Here is a 26,452-nt window from a genome sequence, read left to right as displayed (position 1 = left end):
AAGTTAATGACTTAATTAAGTTCAAGTGTAGTGCAAAAGAAAGTCTCGAACAAAAACTGAATGAGCTGAATGAAATGAGGGGAGAATTGAGCAATAGCAATAGACAGAGATGGATATAAATTGTCGCATTAGTCGTGCAAATATGCGAGCCGAACAATTACGGAAATACATTCAGCCCAGAGTTCACTGCGCCCAACACGTTGATTTGTTTGTGTTATTCTGCCTTTGCAATGAAAGTAAATGCAAAGAGAAATAACGGCAGCTGCTGAGCAGATATTAACTGTAAATGATTAAGATTGATGCTCTATGCTAATGGATATAGCAGTTGTAAGAACTCTATAACTCTATATTCGTGGCTAAATGTTATTATCTTTATTGAATTTGTGTTTTTAATTAATTTGATAACCGCCGGCTCTTAACCATTTGTTGATACTTAACTCAATCAACAGGAGCTCAAGCTGCTGCCGCCGCAGCTGCTGTCGCTGTCGCTGTTCGCGCCGCAACATTATCCAAAACAAAAACGTTTAACAGCCCTGTTTTAGTTGGCGCGCTCTCTCTCTCTCCCTTTCTCTCTCATTATCTTACGCTCTCCCCAACTGCATTGAGCGCCAAATTCAAGGTCGCTCCAAGCAACATACATTGCTGAATACAGAGAGAGAGAGCGGGAGAGCACATATTCAGCAAGCTGAGCATAAGCCATGCAAACAAGTGACGACACGACGGCTGCTGTAACAGCAGTGCTGTTGCATGTTCGGCTCAGCGATGCTCTCGCTCGTGCTCACGCTCGCCCACCAAACACCACCACCAAAACCATCAAAGACCTGCTGCTCTCTCCCACACTCTGGCACCATGGAACGGCGCTCCATGCAATGGTTAGTTTGTCAGCGTCTGCGTTGCCGCTCGGTTGTGCTCTCGGTTGAATATCTCGTTTTGATGTAATCCCTAACGTTGTTTCGCGCGTTTTACGTAAACTTCTGCTGCCTGCATACGGTACTTTTGTGCGGCAAAAACAAAAACGCCGAAATATTAAGTGTTGTGCTAATAAAATAAAAATAAAAAAGAATAAATGCAATTGAAATTGAAAATAAAATAGAAATTGAGATGAAATAAGCCTTTGTGCTATGCCAAGTCTAAATAGCGGTTATTTGTTTGAGTGCGTGATTGAAATAATATAAGTAAATATTTACCGCTAATCCAGCTACGGTGTCTGTGTGTGCGCGTGTGTTTTGTCAAAATGAGTGAGTTTTAAGAATTCAGCAAAGCGAAGATTTACTCAAAGCAAACGAAAATCGCAGGCAAATTCACAAATTTCAAATTTTGCTGCCAACAGAAATGAGTGCAAATCGAAAAATGCTGTCGCCGCTGCTGCTGCTGGTGTCGCTGTCGCTGCCGGCGCTGCTGCAAGCTGTGCAGCGTTACGATCAAACGCCTTTGGATGCCAGCGCATATTATCGCTCCGACCTGGCCGGCAGCAGCTCCTTGGACGGCTTTCCGCATCACAATCGCTGCGAGCCGATCACAATTTCCATATGCAAGAATATACCCTACAATATGACGATAATGCCGAATCTGATCGGCCACACCAAGCAGGAGGAGGCGGGCCTGGAGGTGCATCAGTTCGCTCCACTCGTCAAGATCGGCTGCAGCGCCGATCTGCAGCTGTTCCTCTGCTCTCTATACGTGCCCGTCTGCACCATATTGGAGCGTCCGATTCCGCCTTGTCGCTCGCTCTGCGAATCGGCGCGCGTTTGTGAGAATCTCATGAAAACCTACAATTTCAATTGGCCCGAGAATCTGGAGTGCTCCAAGTTTCCCGTGCATGGCGGCGAGGATCTATGTGTGGCCGAGAATACCACCTCCTCCGCCTCCACGCCCGCCCCCACGCGCAGTGCGCCCAAAGTGACGACGCGCAAGCACCAGATCAGCGTCGATAGCCCCCATCGAAATATCGGATTCGTGTGCCCCGTCCAGTTGAAGACGCCGCTCGGCATGGGCTACGAACTGAAAGTAGGCGGAAAGGTAAGAATATTTCGTTGATAATAATCTAGACAATCTAGAAAGTGATAAAAGTATTTTAATTAAAATGATTAGTGGAATATGTAGCATAGAGGGTATAAATAGAAACAATATATAAATTGATCTATATAACTCGAAAAATCATGATATAGCAGCTAAATTAAATGAAATATATAAGAAAAAATTAGTTGAGGAAAAGAGCGAATTATATAGAAATAATGCTAATAAAGTGATGTTAGTATAAAAACGATCTAAGGGAATCGCATATCATAAGAAAACTAACTTCAGCAAGAATTTAGTCTATATGGAAAATAAATCACAATACAGAATGAAAAATATAAATATATTGAAGAAATATATAGAATTTGTTTATAATAAAAATATATAATATAATAATCTAGAGAACAATATATTTCGAAGCTGGGATGACTTTTATAGAAATAATTATTTATTTTTTAATTTTCAGTATTAAAAGAATTTTTAAAATTAGTTCCATAAATGTTGTCAAAGTAGTAGTAGAAATTTCCTATTTCAATAACAAAAAAATTAATTTTTTCTATGACAACTTTAAATGAATAAATATAAATAAAATATTAAATAATAAATAAAATAATAAATATTGATATAGAATAACAAAATGTATAATAATTATTGCTAGCGAAAAATGAATAGAACTATTTTATGGAATTTTTTTTTTTTTCATATATTACTGATCCTCATAAATAGGTAGATTATTGTGCTTGCTATATTTCGACATCATGTTTTTTCAGAGCTTGATAGTTCTAGCTTATCGATTACTTTACTTAGCATAAAGTATATAGATTTTTTATTTACGAAACTTTTTACTGATCTTTATCTTCTATTCTATGGAATTTCTGCCATAACAGTTCTCCGTTTCTGTTGACTAACTGCCGCAATATTTTTACCTTATTTTCCCTTTCACACCATATCTAAGGACATTGTATGCCGTTATATTCATCGTATTCCTTAACCTTGCATTTGGGTCAAATGTTTTTTATGTCTTCATTTGAACCCAATGCGCAATTCGCTCAGCTCCTTTACCCAAAAAAAAAAGAGACGAAGAAGAAGTAAAACATAAGGAGCGCTGCATATCCTGTTGCGTAGTGGAATTAGTTTCAACCACCATGTCGGAGCCACGGGGCGTCCTTCAAGTGACTCGAGTCGCCCTGTGCCTGACTGTGCCTACCTGCCTGACTGAGCAGGTAAAACTCACTCAGCTCACAGAAGGAAGAGACTCTTCTTCCCTTCTCTCTCACTCTATCTCTCCCACTCTTTCCTTGTTTGCCTTTTGCGTTGTCTTCTTCGTGCTGTGCATTTGGGAAAAACCAGTTTTCCCATTTTTCTCAATGCAATGCAATTTGTAATGCCTGCTTATGGCTCATGATTCCAATAGCCGAAAATTGTGGTAACGCTTAATAAATCTCACTCCTCACCCCCTCGCCCATTCCCTCTCCCACTCCCACAACTTTTGGCCCCTTGCCTGCTTCGCCTTTGATAATATGCATTTCAGCGCATTTTCACGTTGTATAATTAATTTTCTTGGCTCCTCCATCATCAGCTTCATTATGATTATCGTCATCATTATCGGCCGCATCATCAGCTTCGTCATTGTCTTGCTTTGCCTTCTCAACTGTTTACCTCTTTTCTTTTCTCTACCCCTTCTCCTCCTCGCCTGCGCCTCCTTTCACATCATTCGCTGTTTGTTTTTATGAGTAATGATCAAATGCCTTTAATATTATTGTTGTTATTATTCTTGTGCTCTGCATACCCTCTGTGGTCAGGGTATTATGCAATATGTGCTGGCGAGTGTAACGCTTCTAATTCCTAGAATAGATTGATCATGATTATTGCTGGATATTTCTTCTTATCAGCGAACATAATGATATCTTAGTAATTTTATCTTGAAATTTAAGCTCATAAAGAAAACGTGATATGGCAAGGTTCTACAAAACAATAATTGGCTTTTGCTGTCAATCATCATTTTATTTTTATGAAAGTGTAATAAAAGTTTTTATTGGTTTTTTTTTTTAAAGATTAGAATATGATAAAATTAATACAGAATAAATGATTTTCAATTCGCGTTCAGTTCAAATCAACTTTCTACCTTTTTTCTTTTTATAAAGAAAGATAAGAATTTTCGATGTTTGTTAGGATGTGATGCAAATTATTATGTTAATTAATTTATTTGCCTAAGCTTTGTATATATTTTTTAAATTTATATATAAATATAAAAATATTTATTATTGCAGACTTAACTAAATTTCTTTACTTTTGTTATTTTTTATAATTATTTTTTTTACAAAGATACGAGTTTTTGATATGTTTTAATGATGCGATACAAATAATTTATTTATTTATTTATTTATTTTTTTTTATATTACAGATTTAAATAAATCTCTTTGGCTATTTTATGTTTGTTATTTTTCATATACATATATTTAAGCATTTTCTGCATCTCAACTTAGAGCATTTACTTTGCGGCTAACTGAAAAGTTTAGCTGTTCAGCTATTTTGGTTGTTGTTTTTATTATTCTTGCCCTTGTTGTTGTTATTGTTGTAGCTGATGTTCTTTTTGCCTCCATCCATTCGATTTCTATTTTTAATATAAAATATATATATATCTTTCAATTGCTCTCATTGCTTGTTTGCTCAAGCTCAAGTGTTTTTCGAGTGTGTGTGTGGGTGTGTGTGTAAGGCTGGCTGTGTGTCCTTTTGCCTAGACTCAGCCCCTTTCTTGTTTGCCGTGTGTAAAGCGCATTAAATACTTTGAGGCAGGATAATTCACACTTTTGCCGTGCTGCGAGTATCTGACGGATACATATCTATCTATGTAGCTGTTAGATACGCTGTGTTTGCTTTTGCTCGTCTCTTTTTGCCTTTCGTTCTCTATATTGTCTGAGCTTGTTTCTGTATGTGTGTTTGTGAATTTCTCATCATTCGTCTGCAATTCCATGTCTTAAATACCTTTTTTCTTTTCACACAGAGTGAGGGAGAGAGAGAGGGAGAGCTGCGTGCGAAATATCGCAGCTTGTTGAGTTCCGCACTTGAGATTGAGACCGAAAAAAAGGGAAAGAAGGAGATTCGGGTTTATTTTCTGTTGTGTAGGCAATTAGTTTGTTGTGTAAATGATATTGAAGGTAGTTGATATGCCCTAGACTCGAGATTGAAAGTAAACTCATAAATAATTAATTTGCGAGATTAAATTTGTAGTTTTTAAATGATTTCCGCTAATGAAAATGATTAGCTTGAATATAATTGACATTATTATTGTTAAAGCTTTAGTTAATTTATGCTTTAGCATATTCAAATTTTTCATATAAATATATATATTATATACATAAATTAAATATGATTAAATTTGTGGTTTCATATAAAATGAAATTTGAGTACTAAAGTTATATTTCTTGATTCTGTTTAATAAACTTATATACTATTTACATATATATATATATATATATATACTTATACATACATATAATATACACAAAATATAATAAATATATACAATGCAAAAGAGTACAATACAAATAAATATTATGTGCAATATGTATAACAGTTGGTTGATATAAGGAATTCAAATTACATAAACACGAACCTTTACGTGTATAGAATTTGATAAAATTAAATGTTTCTATATGCATAAACAGTTTTTTAATGAAATCAACCTTAAAATTGCACAGTGGAAAAATTCGTTTTTGAGGGTTAAAAAAATTAATATAAATTGAATTTTTAAAATTTGGTCCAATAAATAAAGAAATAATTTGATATACATATATTAAAAATTAAGAGCAAAATATTCTGCAAATTTATTTATATGAATATATTTTATATTAATATATTTTTACAATATTTTATTTGCAAATGGCTCTATTCGTAGCCTTTTCCATCTCACATCTCATTTAAAGTTTCGGCCTACTTCTATGCTCTCGTTCAAAATGCATTTCCCCCAATTGTTCTTAGTTTTTTTTCTGCTCGCTCACTCGCATTCCAGCCACTTCATTGATTGGTTTAACAATCGAACAGCAATTCGTAATCCAAAACCTTAACAGCTATGCGAGCGCATTTTCAGAATTGTTGCGCTCGAACCACAAAAACCAAAAAACACAATTCCATGGCGCTGGGGGGAAAAGCGCAATGCTCCCATTATTTGACGCTAAAAGAAGTACCGCTATTTCGTTTGTTCTATGTGCAACAGGAAATATTCCATATGCAGCGCTAGAGGGAATACCCCAACTCTGTCATGGATTATGCCCTCTATGCGTAATCTCGCTAGAGGGAACACCCTTTATTAACTGCTTTCATCTCTGGCAACTCGTCCAACTGTTTCAGTCAACAGCCTGTCCGTCCGGCGACGACAGCTTGACCACAGCAAAGGGGCGGGGCAGGGGCTGCGGCTTTAAAATGACCTGGAATTAAATTTACACAGTGACAGCGATTGCTGCTCAATATGTGTGGCGGCTGCGGCAGCAACGCTCCATCCCCCTCCCCCTCTGTAGCGACCTAATGTCAATAGCAATAACAAACTGAAATCCGGCCAAAAATAAATTAATCAAAGAGCGCGAAAGGACAACGCCAACGCCCAATTCGGGGAATATGCGAAAACTCTTCGGGTCACTGAGAGTTAATGAGTGGAAGGGAGAGCGAGAGCGAGAGCGGGGGAAGCATGGGTAAAATCGTAAACCCATTAAAAGGCTCATTTGAAAACGCTTTTGACGCATTTTAGCCAGACGAGACGAGACGCCGGATAATTCATTGGCCCGCAGGATAATCCATTGACCGAATGCCATTAAGCATTCTGCTGTGGATCCCCTTTTTAATTGATGAATGGCTGGCAAAAGCAGTCGAAGCGCAGCCAAGCGAATCTGTAATTGATTGTGTCCTGTTTTCTGGTACATTTCAACTGCTCCCTAATCTCCAAGGATACCCTCAAACCCTTTTATATGACTATATATGTGTGTGTGTGCGTGGCGGGAGCCTAAGAGGAATTAAACTCTTTTGTTGCGGACGCTGCTCCGCTGCCTTAGCATAATAAACATATGGCGAGTATCCTTCTGCAAGGATCACGAGCATTTTCAGCACAAACCCAAATTAATTTAATAGAAAAGCCTCTTCAGACACACACACACATACACAGACACACATCGCTTTTGCTCTTCGCCGTTTTCAGTTTGAGTAATTTGATTTTATAATTTGAGAAGTGCCTAAAGTCGAGCTTTGGTAAATGTTAATTTATCTAAAAGGATTTAGCAAAAGGTCTTAGTCGCTTTATTTATAGGGTATCTACGCTTAATGATGGCTGTTAAGGCGCCTATTTCAAATCTGGCTCAGACATATTTATAATTGGCTAAGAAATTGCAGAAATTGGTTTATCCAAGTCTTTTAGCAGCTGTCACAGCTGTCATTTAAGTCTTTTATTTTTTATTGTTGAAGGGATTTAATTGTAGGCATATATGTGTCTATGCGAGAGATTAAATTGATGAAACTAGATTAGGAATAAAATTGACGTCAATTTCCTATTTTTGTTATGTGCACTAAGTTTGGCAGATTTTAAATTGCTGAAAATATATTTAGATTTAAAAACAATTAAATTAACATCATGCGAATGAAACTTGAATGCAATTTTAATATAATTCTTTGCATAAAGATGATTTATGAAATGATGATATATATGAAAAATTTTATTAAGATTAATCGAAGCTAATTATGACTTCAATTAAGCCTGGTCAAGCTCATATCCGCTATGAAGCATGCCTGACAAGCTCAGCTTATGTTTTATTCGAACATAAATAATTGCCACATTATTCTATGCTATTTTTCCAAAGCATCTAAACTATATTAATTATATTACATTTTAGTTGTTGTTGTTCTGCTCTATAAACTCTTCTTTTATTGCAAAACTTTACATAGAAATATGGCGCACATATTCATCGCCTTAGCTTCTTTCAGTTCACTCTCTAATTTATAAACAGTTTGCTATTATTTGTTATTATAATCCCTACAGTTAACTGTAGTGAATTTCCTATAAGTTGTCATACCAGCAGACCAGCTTCCATGGCTTTCGTCTCTCCTTACCACCCAACTCCACCCGCATACATCTTTATCAGCCTCTGGTAAGCTTTTCCGTTAAGCCACAGAAAAATCGCCTCTCTAATCATTTAGTGGGCAAAGCTCTGCAGACAGTCAGCGACGAGGTCGAAAATCCACTTGCTGCTGGCCTCAATAGATAAATGCCAATACGATATATATATACATAAATATATATATCTATATGTAAAGGATATCTGTGTTTGCCCTTCGTTTGCAATCAGTGTAATTTATTTTTGCGGAATGTCCTTTAGCTCCTGCGGCATTAAAACTATAATCCACTTAATATTTTCCGCTCGAATTGATCAATTTATAACCAATAAATGCCGAGCTGCTGATGACTATTTATTTGCTATTGTTGTTGTTGTTGTTATTGTTATTGTTCCTTTCATTTCGCACACGAGCAGAAACAATAATAACAACAACAACAACAACAACAATTTCAACTCAATTAATTTGCAGAAGACCCAACAAAGGAAAGAAAAACAAACGCAAAAATAAGTAAAGAAGCTTCCGGCTACTTAAGCACACATACGCTCTCCTCTCTCTCTTTCGCTCTCTCTCTCTGTCTCTCTCTCTCTCTGTCACCCTCTAGTATTCATGTGTATGTGTCCTTGCATTAAATCCCTGTAAATCTATAAAAATTACATCGAAGACTCGATGGCAAACAATTTGCTTTTATTTTATATTTTCGCTTTTGGCTTTTTGTTTTTGTTTTTGTATTTTCGCCTCGCCTTTGACTCGCTGCACAGGGCGATAACAGAGACCCGTTCAAACGGTAACAGTGTCAAACTAAGTGGCAATGTCAACAACAAAGTACCGTTGCATTTTCTCCATTTTGTCATCATCCACTTTCCTTTGTCCCGGTCGCAGCAGCAAGGCTCTGAAAGTGAAACTGTAAACAACTTTTGTAACATTACTTCAAAATAACAACAAACCTTTAAGTAGATAAATTGTGTTTGTTCTTGAATTTGAGAATTTAGTTAACAATATAGACTACGCCATACCCTGTAATAATTATGTTTTAGTCGAAAGTATATCAATGAATCTGATTTCTTACATTGAATGTACGAAAACATAATAAATTAAATAAAAAATTAACCTGTAATCCATGTATATCAATATTTATATATTTAAATTCACAATTTAGACTATGCGTTGCCCTGTAAAATTATATTTTAGTCAGGTCTATAATAAAAACCAAAAATAATAATTGCTTATATTGAAAAAAAAAAGAAATAAATAAAAAATAAAAATAAATAAATAAAATAAATAATAATAATAAAATAGCAATCATGGTATACCCTGTAATGTATAAATTTTACAGATAACTCCCTTCTTTACTTTGCTTTAAATTCGCATTGCTAAAAGCAGCTTTGCTTACTTTAACCACATCCGCCTTTCCTGCTTTTACAGGGTATATCTGTGCATGCCAGCTTAGCTGCCCACGCAAATACAAAAAAATGCCCACCATTGATAGATTGACCAACCGACTGTCAACTTTAGCGACTGTCTCGCATTACCATTTCACAAGTTGTCGCCGTCGTTGTGTGGGCCGTTGTTACCAAATGGTTGACAAAGTTTGACATACCCCCTCTCATATATGTCGGCCTGCTCAGCATTTTCATGGGCCGTCGGCTTTTCCTTTTCTTTTTCTGTGCTAATGCTAATGCTCGCTTTGCAACTTTTGCGACTGACAGCCGACTGTTAAAATATTTAATTACAAGCCTTTAATGGCGGTCCACGCGCCAAACCGAAAACGGACTGACAAGAAAAAAATCGGCCATTTACCGTAATAACTGGTCAGAACCTGGCCACACCTAGCCTTTAAGCCAGTCTGGACAATTCAGTTGACACCTATTTTTTACATATATCAGATTTTGCCGTAAATAAACACGAAATTCAAACGGAAAATGAAACGCTGATGCAGTTCGACTTTGGAAGCAGAGGCTGAGGAGCAGCTTTTTGGCTTTTGACTAAAAACTGTATACTAAATTAACAGTTAGCCCAACATTTAGTGCTCTTAATTGGGCATTTTCATGGTAACGAAATAATCAAATCATTTTTGAATATCTAATTCCAATGATTTTTTATATGCAATGTAAATTGAGACTTATTCATGAAATGCTATAAATATTTAATTTAATATGGGGACTGTAACCCTTTGAATAATTTGAAATAAAAAAAAAAAAACATTTTTTTATTCCAATAATATTTGAAAGGTCGATTAAAAAATTTAAACTATTTATAAAATATGTAAAAAAAAAGAATATAAATATTGGGAAATATATATATTTATTTATTACAAATCTTTTACATATTTAAAAATATTGAAATCTAAAGAAAAAAAAAAAAAAACAAGTAAGAAGACTCTAGTCGAGACTGCTCGACTAGGAGATACCCTGAACCCTCTAAGCTGATATTCTAATCATTCTGCACTTCTTTTATGTACACATACATACAGATGCATCCACACGCACGCATAAGCCTGCGCTCTGCTAACTGCGCAGTAAGCAGCGACTGCGCTTGGGCTGCGTTGCAATGTGGGCAATATTATGAGAATTTATTTGTCGAATAATTTCTTTTGTAAACATATGATCTTAATGAAACTTTCAGAGTGTAATCATATGGTTAAAATGTGTGTACATTCCAAAGCACAAGTCTCTAGTACTTGAAATGCGTTTTTTACAAATTGGGGGAGAAGGGAGCGTGGTATCCAAAATCTGTAAATTACAAAATCTTTGTATTAATTAACTTTATATACAACGCAAATTTGAAGACTCCAGGTCTAAAAATGTTCAAATTAGGCTAAAAAAACAAAATCAATTTTTCGATTATTCTCGATAAAAAAGTTATCGGACGATTTATCGAAAAAAATAAAGCAAACTCGTACTGCGTATGGTACACACGAGTATGCATGCCAAATTTCAGCTCTCTAGCTCTTATAACTTCTGAGATCGACGCACTCATACGGACGGACGGACGGACGGACGGACGGACAGACGGACAGGGCTATATCGACTCAGCTCGTCACGCTGATCAAGAATATATATACTTTGTGGGGTCTGCCACGCCTCCTTCTGCCCGTTACATACTTTTTCACAAAACCATTATACCCTGATTTCCCATTTTCAATGGGTTCAGGGTATAAAAAAAAAAAACAAGTAATAATTAGTAAGTAAATACGTAAATGTATTAAAAATTCATTTTGTTAAAATATTATATAAATTCGAAAATATAGAAAAAATAATATAAATACATGTACATTTTTTAATTTAAAAATATATGTTTCCAATCTTTATTTGTGTATAACTTTATTTCTTCGAATTTCCGCATAGACCTTTGGCTAACCCAAAAATCAGCTTTTCTGTGCATGTTCCGCTCGAAGCTTTAATCTTTTATTCCCGTTGATATGTACCTATTTTTTATGCAAGTTTCCAGACTAGAAACTAAATGGAACCCTAACTAACAGAGTCGCGCACATACATACATACATAAAAATATATGTATATATGTATAGAGAGTTTGCCTAGCTTTACACTGTTGCATGTTTAATTATCGTTCCAATTGCACCACCTGCTGCACCCACGCCCCACCCACTTTCAACATCCTTTAGCCCACTGAGAACCCGCTATTCAGTTCACAAAACAATATGACAAGCCTTTTTGTGTGTGGTCTTTGCAAATATTTTGTGAAGTGGCTTTTGATTTTGCACCTACTGCAGCAGTGCTCCACTTTGCTGAAATGGAGATGTGCCTAGTGGGTGCACTTACCCCGCCCCACCTTCTCGCCATAGCTCCTTGCATGGTTTTTAGTTGCCATTTTGTAGTCTCTGCACCCGCGTAGCCCACAAAAATTTGACACAATTAAAAACAATAGGAACAAGCCGACATAAACAACAACCAGAACAACGGCAGCAGTAACAACAATGTGAACAACAAACAAAACAAATGTCAACCACAAAGCAGACATCCTTTTTGAATACCCTGTAAATGGTGAACGGTGTGTAGATAACTGGGACATAATATGTGTGAGTAGCTATACTAACTGTCTATATAAGCAAAGACATGACTTCGATATAAATGGATATAGCGCAGAAATTTATTATAATAATAATATTTATACAGTAAAGTATCGATATTGTGTACCCCGATAACTTGGAAATCGCGATCAATTGAAACAAATTCTATCCCCTTGAAAATAATCGTTATCGATAATTCTCGATAATTTTAATTTCTGTGTAAATCGAAAATAAACCGATCCTCTTGCCATTTCGAACTCTTCTGCCATTCGGAGCTTGACTGTTATATTTATTGAATTTTAAAGAAACTTATAGGGTATCTCATGGTCAAATACTTGCCTTTGGCGCCATTCGCCTTACTCATTGTTTGCATTGTTCGCTAAGCGCTGCGCCATTTTGTGACCAAAGGCATCTCGCAGATACTTAAATACATGGCTACACAGATCCAGATACAGATACAGATACATTATGCAGCCAAGGCTCTCTGTGTCTCAACTCTACCGCCCACCCCCTCTCACAGTTCAACTCTCTCTCATCTGAGGCGACCCTGTTTGTATGTCAGCGAGGAGACAGTCTGATGAATTTATAATGCCCATTGTCTGCCGGCCAGACAATTGCGCAAACATTGGTAGCAAAAGTAAAAGAACTTGGCCCATAAATAAGTGTGCACAGAGATCATTTGGCAACCGAGAAAAACAAAGCACAGAAGCAAAAGGGTTGCAGCTAGAGTCCAAAAACAGGCATGGCCGCAAATACAAATGGATACACAAATATATACATATATATTTGTATATATGTTGTGCCGCATCGGGACTCACCGACTGACATATTAAGTGGTCCTTGGGCCAATAAACTTGCTAACTTCATGTGACCCGCGCCATAAATAATCAGAATGGAAATTTTCTTTTTGGTCCGGGCATACCTTGGGGCATTTGGCCGTTGCTGCTTTTGGCCAAATACAAATTGCAGTCGTTGGCCAGTTGGACCAGTTAACACCTCGCCTAGAGATTCCCCAATATAGGAGTTTCGATTTTGAATTGATACTTGGTATTGGAATTGGAGCTCGATATCGAGCTCATGTCCAGCAGGCAGCTTAATTAAAAGGCACGACTCGTGTTTGAAGATCGAGTTCAGATTTAGCTCCAGCCCCAGCTCCAACTTCAGCTCCAGCTCCAACTGCAGCAGCAGCTTCAGCTTCCAAAGTCCACAAATGGGCAGCTGGAAACTCGTTTCTGGTTTGTCCCAAGTCGAATGTATAACACGAATCGATGTCGCCCCAGTCCCAAGTCCGCGCTGCCGTCGCTGTCAGAAAAGGCAGCCAAAAGGCAAATCATAAATTTTATGCTCAGCGCATTGGCTTGGCGGCAGACCCAGGGGAAAATATGCTCCATCTATATATAAATATGTAAGTATGTATGTATATGAATGTGTGTGTGTGTGTGCGTGCGTGCGTGTGTGGGTTTCTGCAGCAGGTTTATAAAGAAGTTGTTAAAGGTTTACGAGCACACGGCAGCTCAGCAAATGATAATGGCGCAACAGCTGCTAAAAAGCGCATATGCAACAGCATCGCGCTTCATTAGCCCGAAGAGTTAAGATCACAGTTTAACAATGCTTACAAAATATACGTTTTCTGCATAAGCGGCATAATTATAATGTAGCCATAATGGAGACTGAGTGCTTCAAATTCCATTTACATGACATAAGAAAGGTAAATGATCTTGTTTTTTATAATTAAGAGATCTTATAGAAGTGATAAAACTGTAAAATCTTCTAGCTCTGATATTCGTAGATGCATAAATGTCAAAATTTCGCTTGTTAATATAATATAAAGTCAACATTTTATGAATAACATATGGAAAAGGTAGATAACGAGAGAGAGAAAGAGAGAGAGAGATGGAGGAACTCTTACCTCTACCTCTCTCTTCCAATTGCTATATTCCACGCTTCGCTTCCTCTTTCTTCTTGTATCATGTGCTATCCTCTGCGTACTTAGACCTTGCTTCCTCTTTCTCTCTACCTCACAATCTTTGCTTTATTCTTTCTAAATATGCGCCCTTCTATGCAAGTCTCATCGTTTTTTAAGTGAGGGGAATCTTTAAAAAAGAGAGGAGAGATAAAGAAATCGAAATAATATTGTATATATATTAAGTATACTCAATCATGTAAAATATTAATATTTATATATATAAAATATATATGATATGAAAGAAATATATTCTAAGTTTATTAATTTATAAACGTTTTTAATTTGAAAAAGTTTTCAAAAAATTATTATTAAAGCAACATTAGTCTAGTCGCTTAGTCCCTCAAAGAGTTCCCTTGATGAGATCCATTATATAACTTGCAAACATTATAAAGCGCAGTCACTGGCATTCAATTAACAATGGGGTAGTCAAGCCGCTAGGGCTCGACATGCCAACATTTCATTATGGCCAACGCGTTTGTCCATCGCTTAGGCCATAAATACATAGTTAAGGAACCATTAGGCAGCAGTTAGCTTGAAAAAAAGAACAAAAAATGCAGACAGAGGCTATTAATTAAGTGTGGACACAAACCATTGCGAATGCTGCGATTCTACGACTCAAACTACAAATCGCCGTGTTGGGAAATATGCAACACGACAAGCGACTGATGCAACTGCATTCATACAACATACAACAAACAAAAAGGCAATTGCCATAAGAAGACGTTTGTAATCATCTTCAATCATAACATAGACATTCAGACACGCACACACCCAGTGTGGTGGGGTAGGAGAGAGAGAGGGAGAGCGAGAGAGAGTGAGACAGACTATGTAAGCGGGAGGCAGCCACGTAAACTCTATTTTGTTGTGCATTTAAGCCTTCCAACTCTTTGTGTGCGCCCGTCTCTAATGAACCAACTTAAAATTGTCATAACTGTAAATCATGACAACCTATGGAGCGTGCATACATACATACGTATCTAGAGCAATCAGCGACAGAGACAAAAACCAAAGACACAACTTACAGACAGAGAGACCGAGAGACAGCAGGCCAGCGAAACAGAGAAACAGATGCTGGACAGGTACGTTTGCGTGGGCAGAATATAAAGCAAAACTATAAAGATTTTATATCAGTTGAATGGCAGCTCGAACTTTGGAATACCCTTAACAATGTGTTTTAAACTAGAAAATATTTTTAAAATTTAGATAAAAGCTACTGAGATAATTTGTAAACAAAAGAATAATTTATAATATTTGATAGAGAAGAAGGTCTGCCTAAGAATATATTATTTGGAATGTTAATTCAAATTTAACAGGAAAGTGCCTATAAAAAGTCTGTTTCTGTGGTTTTCATAGCATCTATATATTACAAATGAATATTTAACAAGCTTTACTGCATTTAAAAATAATAATGTTAAACTAAAATTTGAAAAAAAAAACCGAAATAATTTAATATTTTATCAGAAATAGTACTTATTACAATTTAATTAATTTTAAAAAATATGTATAGAAAATCAAAATTAAATCATAAAGTATACACAAAAATTTAATAATAATTATTATTTAAAAAAAATAAATAAATAAATTTAATCCATAATATATCAATGATTTTTTTTTAATTTTATTTAATAATAAATAGTTTTTTAACTTATCCTTTATACATTTAGCTATTTAGCTTGAATAAGAAACACCAAATAGATCTTTTTTTTTAATTCTTTAAATTTTACTAACTTCCTTCATTTGGTATAGATAAAGCCTCCTGCCATAAACAAGTCAATTATAAATCTTTCTTATAAGCCTAGTAGACATGTACACACACATATATATATTTATATATGTAGGAATATAAAAAAAAATTCTCTACATATGCGTATCTATTTCTATTTATAAATAGTACCTTCCTTTTTTGTTATTAATAAAAAAAAAAAGATCACGCATGTGCTCTATTTGATTTGTTACAAAACCGAAAGGGGAAAACTCGTTTTACCCTTTGAACACGTTCAACTGCCTGTTAGCCGACAACTAAAAGAAAACGCCAACTGATTTTCAGGCCCGATGATGGATCGACTGCAATGAGAAGCGAGGAGAAGAGCTGTGCATGTCTGGTCCAATTGAAACTGAAGCAGTCAAAGTTGTTTAACTAGCAGAAGGCCAAATTGTGGGAAGAGGCCGAAAGGCAGAGGCGGAGGCAGTTGTTGAAGCCAATGTTGATGCTGATGCAGATGCAGATGCGGCTGCTGCTGCTGCTGTTGCTGATGCTGATCTGTCATGAGGGCCATTTGACATGGGTATTCAATTTGATTACAGCGTTAATTACAATGAGGGAAGGCAGCAGAGAGACAGAGAAAGAAAGGGAGAGAGAGAGAGAGAGACAGATACAGGGAGCAGAGGTTGCCTTGTGGGGCTGTCAGCTGACAAATCACAGCGATAACATGATTCGTGATTCGTGATACGTAATTTCTGATTTGTGGCCCTATGTTTTCTGCAAGCTTTTCAATTGCGTTGAGCCAGGGGAGCGCATTGAACAAATGTGAAGCAACTAGGATTGCGTGTAGTTTTTGCCTGGCAGTGAAACATTTCGTTGCATATTCGACAAGTGGAAAATATAGCCTACTTTTATTTAGGTGCTCCTTTATTGTTGCTCCTATCTAGATTTGCGTGACATGGCTATGAAATTCAGTTCGTTCGATTACACAAATGTTGACGAAACACAACAGTCATGCAACGTTTTCGGGTCGCTCCCTTGATTTATGCATGCCACAGCCATAAAACCTATAGAATTTTGCTGTCGCTTGTGGGTGTGGGTCGGAGCTGTTCGCATAACATTGAGAAATTTGCTGTAATTTGGCGCATGTTTTTAGCTAAACGCTTCTTATCAGGCAAATTGGAGAAATGCGACGCCAAAAATGTTGCCACTGGGCCTGAAGGCAATATTTGCTATGCATATTGTGGTTGTTGTTGTTGTTGGTGGTGGTGGTGATGGTTGTGGTGTTGCTGTTGTTGATGAATTTCTGGCGTGTGCGTTGCTTAAATCGTGACCAAATTGTGTTAGACCAGCAACAATAGCAACAACAACAACAAGGGGAATGTCATCCAAAAGGCCAACGAGCACGATAACTTTTCGTGTGTGTGTGTGGGTGGGTGGAGATGGATTGGGAAGTAAAGTCAAAAGTTGAAAAGGTTTTTGTAGGTCAGACATTTGTGTTCTGTAATCGAGAGTATTTGATGATATGGAGATAGACAAACATGAGTGATTGTATAACTAAATTTAATAGACATAAACTATAAGAAAGGCTCGAATATGAATATGAACTGAGCGTGCGTGAGGACAGTAAATGCTGGAAAAAGCTTTTTGAGAAGGGATTTCGAAATGAAATGAGAAAAATAAATAGTTTTGAGGAAAGATTTTCTAGCGAACTATATTTCAAGTAAAAATATAAAATAACATATGTGAATGAGAAAAATAAATATTTGTGTGAGAAGAATTTCTAGCTAAATAAATAGATATAAAATAGCAAAAGTACAGTAGATAAAATGGAAAATGAATTAATTTTAATAAATACTTTTGATATTTTAATATAACAATTAAAAAAATAATCATTTTTTTCAATATATAAAAAATATAGAATATTCAGTTATCAAGAAAATTAGTTTAAAGGAATAAGTAAAATGGTAAATAGATTGATATTATATTTATAGACCTTTTTATTACTAATAGTAATAGATTAAATGTTTAAAAATTGAAGTAAAATGAAAAGGCTAAGAACATTTTAGGGAAATATTTTAAAATATAAAATAAATAATTTAAAGATGTTCAGCACATTTCCACTGAATCCCCACATTCTTTATAAAATCATGTCTGAAATATATATTCATTTTGTTAGCAACTTTTAAAATACAATCATTGTTGAAACAATTTGCACAGGCTCTGACAATCATGGGCCATCAATTGGGTGGTGAAAAAGGTATAGAAGAAGGCTGAAAGACAGAGAGAGAGAGAGAGAGAGAGAGAGAGAGAGAGAGAGAGAGACAGAGAGAGAGAGAGAGAGAGAGAGAGAGAGAGTAAGAGCTGCACATAAACAAACTGTTAAAACCCATTTTTCATGCAATTAAAACACAGACAAGGCAGAAATTTAATTGAATAACAAGATCCAGAGCAGAGACTGACTTGGGCACAGGAAGAAGAATAAAAACTGTCGTAAAACACTGTAGGCAGAGCCAATGTCGATACTGATGAGGCTGAAGATGCGGCTGAGTATCTTTATGTGTTTGAGTGGTTGTGTGTGCGGATGCGAAAGCCAAAACCAAAGACTCACATGCAAGATGCGAAAGGTAGTTTTCTACCAGACTCCGACACGTGTCTCCGAGTAAAGTTTAATTTAATTAAAATATCTGCAACTGGCCAGCGCTGTTGCGAGGGCCCGAGCATACATACAGCATATCTGGACGTCAGATGATCTATCGCACGCACAGCCCGTACAGGTAAACACAATCAGAATCCAAGCACCTGAGATGGACACGCAACAGACATGCCAACACAGGGAGAGTGAGATGGATAGCAAGAGAGAAAGGGAGAGAGGGAGTTAAAAATGCAGCGGCAACGTCAGCCCCAAAGCTGGGGCTCACACAACTCAAAGGAATCAAAGTGCGGTGTGATAAAATGCCCACATAGCGAATAACTCTACTTCATCTTCTTCTTCTTCTTTTTTATAGCTCAACTGTGAGCATAACCATTTTATGATCTAGTTTGTTTTGCCACTCAACTTGTTGCCGAATTTGAATAATGTAACGAGTTGATAGATGGTGTGGATTAATTAAATTTTTCAAAAAGCTGAGACTTAATGAAGTAGTTTTTAATATATGCAATAAGCAGAATAATTTTATTTAGCATTTAAGTAAAAGTAGAGTCTAAGATATAGCTGAATATTGAAACTGTTAAATAACATATTCTGTAATTTAAACAGTTGTCTATTAACATTCGATGAAATGCTTACATTTAACTAAGTTTAAGATAGACTGTAAACTAACAGCTGTTATTAAATAGAAAGCTTTGACTACTTTTGATTGAAATGTTAATTTGTTAATGTCCATATATAAAATATATATACGTATGTAATATATGTTGAGCATGCATAAAATACCGACTGTCTATTTTTCTAAAATTTTAATTATATTTTATTAATTATTATTTTATATTTAATATATATTTTTAAATTAATTTTAATGATTAAACATTATTTTATTTTAATTGAAGCATTAATGAATTACTGCTTATATTTACTTACCATATTATTAACACACAAGTATACAGCTGATTGACTAAAAATAGATGGTAATTTTATTTAATAATAGTATAGAATATATTCTTAATAATTAAATAGCAACCCCCTTCCACGAACCCTGCGTCTCTTAGTAAGGTAATTTCAGCTTCGGTGTTTGCTTACAGGCGCACTGCAGGTGAGAAAACAATCAAGTGCTGCTGTTGCCGCCGCAAAAAAAAAAAAAAAAAAAAAAAAAAAAAAAAAAAAAGAGTTCACTTGGAGTACAGACAGATGCATGGAATAAAAAAAAAAGAGAAACAATGGCAAAGGCAAGTGATTGAGTGAGTGAGTGAGTGCATATAACATCCGTTTCTGCAAGATATTGCAATGATGTTTATTGTGTATTTCGCATTGGGTTACTCGCCAGCTGTAACCCTAACATAACAAATATCGCATGTTGGTCACCTGTCAATGGATCAAGTGAAAATTGTTGTCCTTAAACAGCAACTGGTTGACGGCTGTGGCTGTGGCTGTCTGTCTGTCGGGGTGTCTGGGTCTGGCGACTGCTGCTAGCATCCATTATACCATTAAAGACGATTATTATAATGTGAAGCCATTAAGAGCAGTCGACGTTTTTGTTTTAGTTTAAGGCGAGTTGAAATTTACAATTAAAGTTGGTGATTGAATTGCCGCGATAGCCTTGCTGAGATTACAAATATGCTTAGATTATAATATATATACATATATATTGGTATATATAGAGTGAAAGCCTCGCGTCGGCTCTCTGGCTCTGTATAACTGATGGCTATCTATATGGAGGCAATGCAGTTTGCGTTTATCTTTGGCGATAAACATAAATGCGATTTTTAGCCACAAGAGTCCAGAGTGTTGAGTACCGAGTGCGTAATTTATGGCCATTTGTGTCTAAGGCCTTATCTTGAAAGGAAATTAGCTATGCAAAAGCGCAATAGACGATAAAAAATGAACGATAAATGGGCCTCCGAGTGCCACAAATGGGCGGCGGCCATTCAAGATCTTGCCTCAAATCAATTTGCCATGACTAATATGGGTTAAATGCATTGCATATTTCCTAAAATATCAATCTTGGCAAACAACTGGGATTTTGCAAGCGTTCGCACAGGAAGTCAAATGCATTTTGCAATGGTTTATGATAGGCTTCTCAGATGGTAATATTGAAGAATAAATCATATATTTTTTTACCCTGAACCCATTGAAAATGGGAAATCAGGCTATAATGGTTTTCATTTGAGGTGAATTGTGGAATATGTAAAACTTTGACAAAGTCTTATCATTTATATTATATGATATAAAATTGTAATTGACAAAATTTGACTAATTGTTTTTCATAAATGATAAAGTAAAGTTTGTTTAAATGGAAACAAATGTTTTTTATTTTTTTTTATTTTGCATCTATTTTCCCTTTGATTGCCAGATAATGGAGCTTATGGGCTCGTGTAATTGTTAAATATTTACACAATTTTTGGCCATTCACCGCATCGCTCATTTAAGCCATCTAAATTCATTTTCATTTTATTGTCCAGCAATAAAAAAGACACAATAAACTTAAATAAAATGCAAAATAATTTGGCAAACGGACGCAAATCGCCGCAGGACGAAAACAAACAAAAACAGCAGCGATATAAAACCTAGCTAGCTGCCAAACTATTCGCCAATACACCTACACAAGCACACACACACACACATTCATACCTTCACCTGGCCAGCTTAAACGGCATAGTTAAAAATGTCCTCAGGCCAGACAAAACAAAATAAATGGCTATACAAAAATCGCCAAAAAAGAATTTGAAAAACTTTGCAATCGCTTAACAGCAAATAAAATCTGTAAAAATGTTTTTAAAAAAATTGCACAAAACTAAAAAAAATATTTCTACATGAAAATTCGGCCTTAAATGTATGTAAATGCGTGGCAAAAAGTTGCTCGATTTGTGTTGCTGCAACATGTTGCAAAGCAAGCTGGCTTGAACTCAATTCCAATGCCAATTCCAATGATTAGCCAAGGGAACCGCCTGTTGCCTCTGGCCATTTTCACAGTTTTCGCCATTTGGCAAACAGTTGAAACAGCAGGCAAATCCAAGAAAAAGATACGAAAACTAAATTCGTTTCCAACTGCTTCAGCTGCGGCAAACTTTGGCATCAGTCAAGCCAGCAAGTTCGTGCAACTAACTGTGGGTGCCTCTTTCCCTCTTTCCCTGTTTCCCTGTTTGGCTTGTTTTTGAATGCTCGTTCGCCCAGTGTGAAGAGTCGATTGGCTCTTTGGGGCGTTGGCTAAAATGTTGAATTGGCAATTGGCATTGGTGTATGTATATGAGAATGAATATTCTCAGCTAATCTATTTGGTTGTAGCTGTTTTCCGGCTGTTTATCTGCTCTTTGGAGGCTAGAGACTTTAAAGTTTTTTTAATTACGCTGAATTGAAGTTTGCTTAAGAAGGCAGAAGTATATGATTTAAAGAAGTGCATTCAAAATTTAAAGTCTTGTACCCCACTGCTTGATATAAATATTTAGATTTCACTTAAACTCCAATTGTGTTTAACTGTTGATCTCTGTAAACATCAAATATAGGACCAAAATAGTAGCTAGATCTAATGGAGATATTGAGATTCCAAGTTGCGTAGCAGTTCGATATCGCACTCTTGTGACGCTATTATCACGATTTATAAATATATTAATTTATAAATATATTAAAACACATATTGATTTTATATATGAATTTGGCTTTGAATTCAACGCTCAATTATAACTAAATATATATTTTGCTATGAATTTAGCTCTGAATTACAACTAATACATTTTTCTTTTCTTATATATGTCTATTATTACTAAATACAAAATCGGCTATTAATTTAACTCTTGTCTCAGCTTGCCAGCTGAACGCGTATTATGCAGTCAGTTAAACCCATTTGCCACATTTTCACTTTGTTTTTGTCTTTTTTTTTTTTGTGTTTTTCTTTCCGCTCCTTTTCTCTGTGCTGCTTCTTAGCAATTTTGTTGGCATAGAAATGCGCGTCTATTGACAGTGGCCATAATTTGTTTGTCTAGCTGTTGCTGTTGCTGTTGCAGACGCAGTTGCAGTTGCAGTAACGTTTGTTGCACCATGCACGGCTGGCGGAGTGTGGCAATTGCCCCCACAGAGAAGGAGCTGCTTCTCGGCTGGTTGATGGCTTAAATATTAGTTTTTTGCGTACTTCTTGTCTTGCTTGCTGTGGCATGTTTTGGCCACAAAACTGTTGACAGATATATATGATGGGGCTGTGGCAGCACTTAGCCGATATATAATAACAGCACCACCAACAACAACAGCTAAAAGAAACGTTTTAAGTTCAACAGCAGTAGCTCAAAGTGTCAAACGTTCGGGAAATTAAGCTCCCCCATCCATAGATACGAGAGACTCCTTGGCTAGCAATTAGAGAGCTGTCAGCCAAAGCTGAACAGAACAGTTAGACGAAAGGCATATAATTTATTTCCATTCAGTTACAGCTAATAATCAGGTTTTTTTTGAAGATAGTTTATATAGACTTGGCTTAAGTTTGTAATTAAATTAAAGTTAGGGTTTATAAAAAAGGCTTAATTTATTGAAAATGGATTAGATAAAAATGTTGAATGAAATGGAATAAAAACAAATATGAAAATCTTCTCTCAAGATGTATTATTATTAATAGGTATATTTTATAATTATATTTCATTATATATATTTTATTATTATAATTATATTTAATTATATGAAATAGTGATATATTTAATAAATTATATAAAATAAGTTTCTACATTGAATTTTACTTTCTCTTAGCCAAAAGTTTTTGCCTCAAATAGTTAATTATAAATATACTAATTTATTAAATAATACTTTTAATATTAACATCTGCATAAATAGATATTTTAAGTATTTTAATACTCACAATATTTGAATATTTTAATATTAATATTAACAATATTTTAATTGAATAATATTTAAATATTCAGTATGAATTATTTTTTATATAATATAATTTTTGGTGATTTCAATATATTAATAATTAACAATATGTTAAATAAATAATATTATATTATTTGAATATTTTATTAATTTTACCTTTTTACTTTGTCTAGTTTTAATTCCGAGTAAGCATATTTGATCATATCATTTATAATTTATAATGTACTTCCATATTTCCACTATAATTTTTCTCTTTCATCATAACCAGCCACACACTATTGTGTGTGTGTGTGTGTGTGCGGGTGTGTGTATTATCCATCAAAGCCACTTTATAACTGTCACTTACCTTTAGCTCAGTTCAAACGCTATTTGCGGACAGCTTCTAGTTAATACATTTTGAAATGTTTTGGCTCAGTTGCTGTCGCAGATATTACACTTGGCTCACTTGCCACAAATGCACACGCACACACACTCCAATAGACACCCACTCAGATACACACTCGTATCATGTTTCGCAATCCGCAAGCTCGACCGCAATGTGTGGCATGATGCGAGCATGATATGATATAAAGGGTTTCCGCTATGCGCCATTCCCCGCCACCTCTCCCTTCCCATCCATGTGACAATGCTCTCAAAGCGCTGATAGTGCTGGTTGTGTTGGCTGTGTTGCTTGTGTTGGCTGTGCTGGCTGTTGCCATTGCGACAAGGGCAACCGCTCATAATCAACTCGTCCCTTGGCAGAGAAGGCGTTGCTGCATCTTCATAATGAAACGTGTCAATTTACATGAGAATGAGAATGAAATGAAAATGATGTTTGCTCGCAGCTCTGCTCAGCTCAGCTCAGCTCAGCTCTCAGTGGAGCATATCAGTTGCTCGGCCTCTTCAGATCTACGCTCAGCTCGCAACCACATTAAGACATGGCTTAAGTGTTTTTTATGGTCAGGCTCTGACATTTTTTATGGCCGCTGCATCCTGTCCTTAGAGTTGGAGCTGGTTTATTATTTACAGCAAATAATCAAAATGCTTTGCATATCATAAAAAGGATTTTTATGTTGTGCATCATTAAGCATCATAATCTGGCACTTAGATAAAAATTTAATCTACATATAGAGCACATATAAGGAGAGTCTGTAAAAAAAAGCACAACAACAACGACAGCGCTTTTTATGTGCGCCCTTGGCTACTAATTTTTAAGCTGATTAAAAGCCATCAAAATGCAATCAAAAATTTCTGAGTGCCAAACAAATCCCTTTCATTGTCTCTCTGTCCCTTTCTGGCTGACGTTCACTGTCTCCCTCTCTCACTCTCTCTCTCTCTCTGTCTGTACGTGATGAAAAGCCTTTGCAGCAAATCCTTTTTATGCACTCTAAAGTCTGAGGCTTGCTGCGAAAGTGGAGCCCGACAGTCATAAAAACTATATACGATGCACAGACTCATTTTAAGGGGATGCGATCTTAAAGGCATAGAAGAAGCTACGAATATTTTGGTATAGTGCCTACAAAGTGGATAGCTTAAAACGTTATGTTATTATGAAAAGAATGTGAAAGAAGTAACAGAATACATATACTAATTAAGAGAGATTTCAATGCTGTTTTACAATAGTAAAACTATTTTCGCTTTTCGAAATGGGTTCTTAATTTATATATGTAGAGCTATAGCCTATCTCTTATTATAATATATATTTTATAGTATAAAATAGTTCTCTTTGGCAAAAGTTTATATAACTAAATAAGGTTTAATTATTGTAGAATAAATTCACTTTCAACTCTATGAACTTTGAGCTCTTGATTTGATTTTATATAAGCACTACGGCTTTATTTTTGCTCAGCCAAGCTCAGTTTAGCTATACCATGCTCTCTCTCTCTCTCTCTCTCTCTCTCACTCTCTCTCTCTGTCTCTACATCGCTTCATTTTCATTCACAGTGGCACATAATTAAAAACGTGCTTAGCCTTACAATGCCAAAAAAAATTTAAGCATTGGTGTCCATTTCATTCACTTGTCCACTCTGTGCAATGATATGCGATTATTTGAAAACAAAATACAGAGAGAGAGAGGCGAAGAGAGAGAGAGAGGGCGATTGATACATACCTATATATAGAGTACATATGTATTTATAATCTAGAATATTATTCTATGCCATTCAATTCGCTTTATTTATTTTACATCTGGTTTGTTTTGATTATTGATTGAGTTGTTTCAGCACTGCAAATTTTGGCTATGAATATGAATATGAATAAATATATTCAGATATTTATTTTATTTTATCTTGCGTGCTTTTCAAGTGTTTTGCTGCTGTGACGAGCGAATTGCCTGCATGCATGAGTGTGTGTGTGTGAGTGTGTGCGTGAGCGTGTATGCGTACATGTGCTCTAATGAGATGGGACTCGTTTTTAACTGTGTCCAGAGCTAACGCGGGGCTGCTGCTGCTGCTGCTGCGCGGCTTTTATTTTTTTAATTACGAAAATTGGATTTTTATGTACGACGGCAGAGACCGGAGACCGAGGCGAAGACACTTGACATGCATGTGGAGCTGGCTTTGGCCCCCACTCATGCTCAGTGCGCACCTTTCAGCGCCCCTCTCGCTCAGCGAGCGTGTCCAGGGTGAGAGTGAGAGAGTGGACATAGACTGGACTGGACTGGACTGGCCTACCCGGGCATGGCCTGGCCTGGCCTGGCCTGGCCTGGCTTCTGTGCCGGGCCTGGTTTATTTTTACATTTGATTTTTATCTCTTGCCATGTTTTGGGGTCGTTTCTTAATTGAGTTAACAACTGCAGGTAAAAGTGGCAACTGGAACCCTCGCTGCCCTCCGCCCCTGTTCCGTCCACCACTTCCACTCATTCCTTCCGCTTTACTATTGCTAATGAAATTAGGTTAAAGTGGCAGTAAATGGCCAACAAAACAGCTGCCGTTTTATTTGTTGTTGTTTTTCTTCGCTGGGCAGCAGCCCGAAGTGGCCTTCACTACGCCCCCTACGTTAGCCCCGACCCCAGCAGCAATTGAGCGATTTTATGCAGCTACTTTCCAAATGCATTAACAGCAAAAATTATATGTTCCATCGGCCGTGCAGGCATTTCTGCAATTTGGGTGGAGTATATATATATGTATGTGTGGCTGACTGCTGGCTGAGACT

General features: G+C 36.2%; 1 protein-coding gene across 1 annotated transcript in view; it reads left to right on the top strand.

Moving 5' to 3' along the window:
- Positions 1 to 863: 863 nt before the first annotated feature.
- The window catches only part of fz (frizzled class receptor), a 123,287-nt gene continuing 97,698 nt past the window's right edge, over positions 864 to 26,452 (top strand). Inside the window, exon 1 of the mRNA XM_018008676.2 lies at positions 864 to 2,019. Coding sequence (XP_017864165.1) covers positions 1,333 to 2,019 — 687 coding nt within the window. The 5' untranslated portion in view covers positions 864 to 1,332. The remainder of the gene's footprint in view (positions 2,020 to 26,452) is intronic.

This window comes from Drosophila arizonae, chromosome 4 (genome assembly GCF_054131065.1).
Source record: "Drosophila arizonae isolate 15081-1271.41 chromosome 4, UAZ_ARI_1.0, whole genome shotgun sequence".
NCBI classification, from domain to species: Eukaryota; Metazoa; Arthropoda; class Insecta; order Diptera; family Drosophilidae; genus Drosophila; species Drosophila arizonae.
This window is presented reverse-complemented; position numbering and strand designations above follow the sequence as displayed.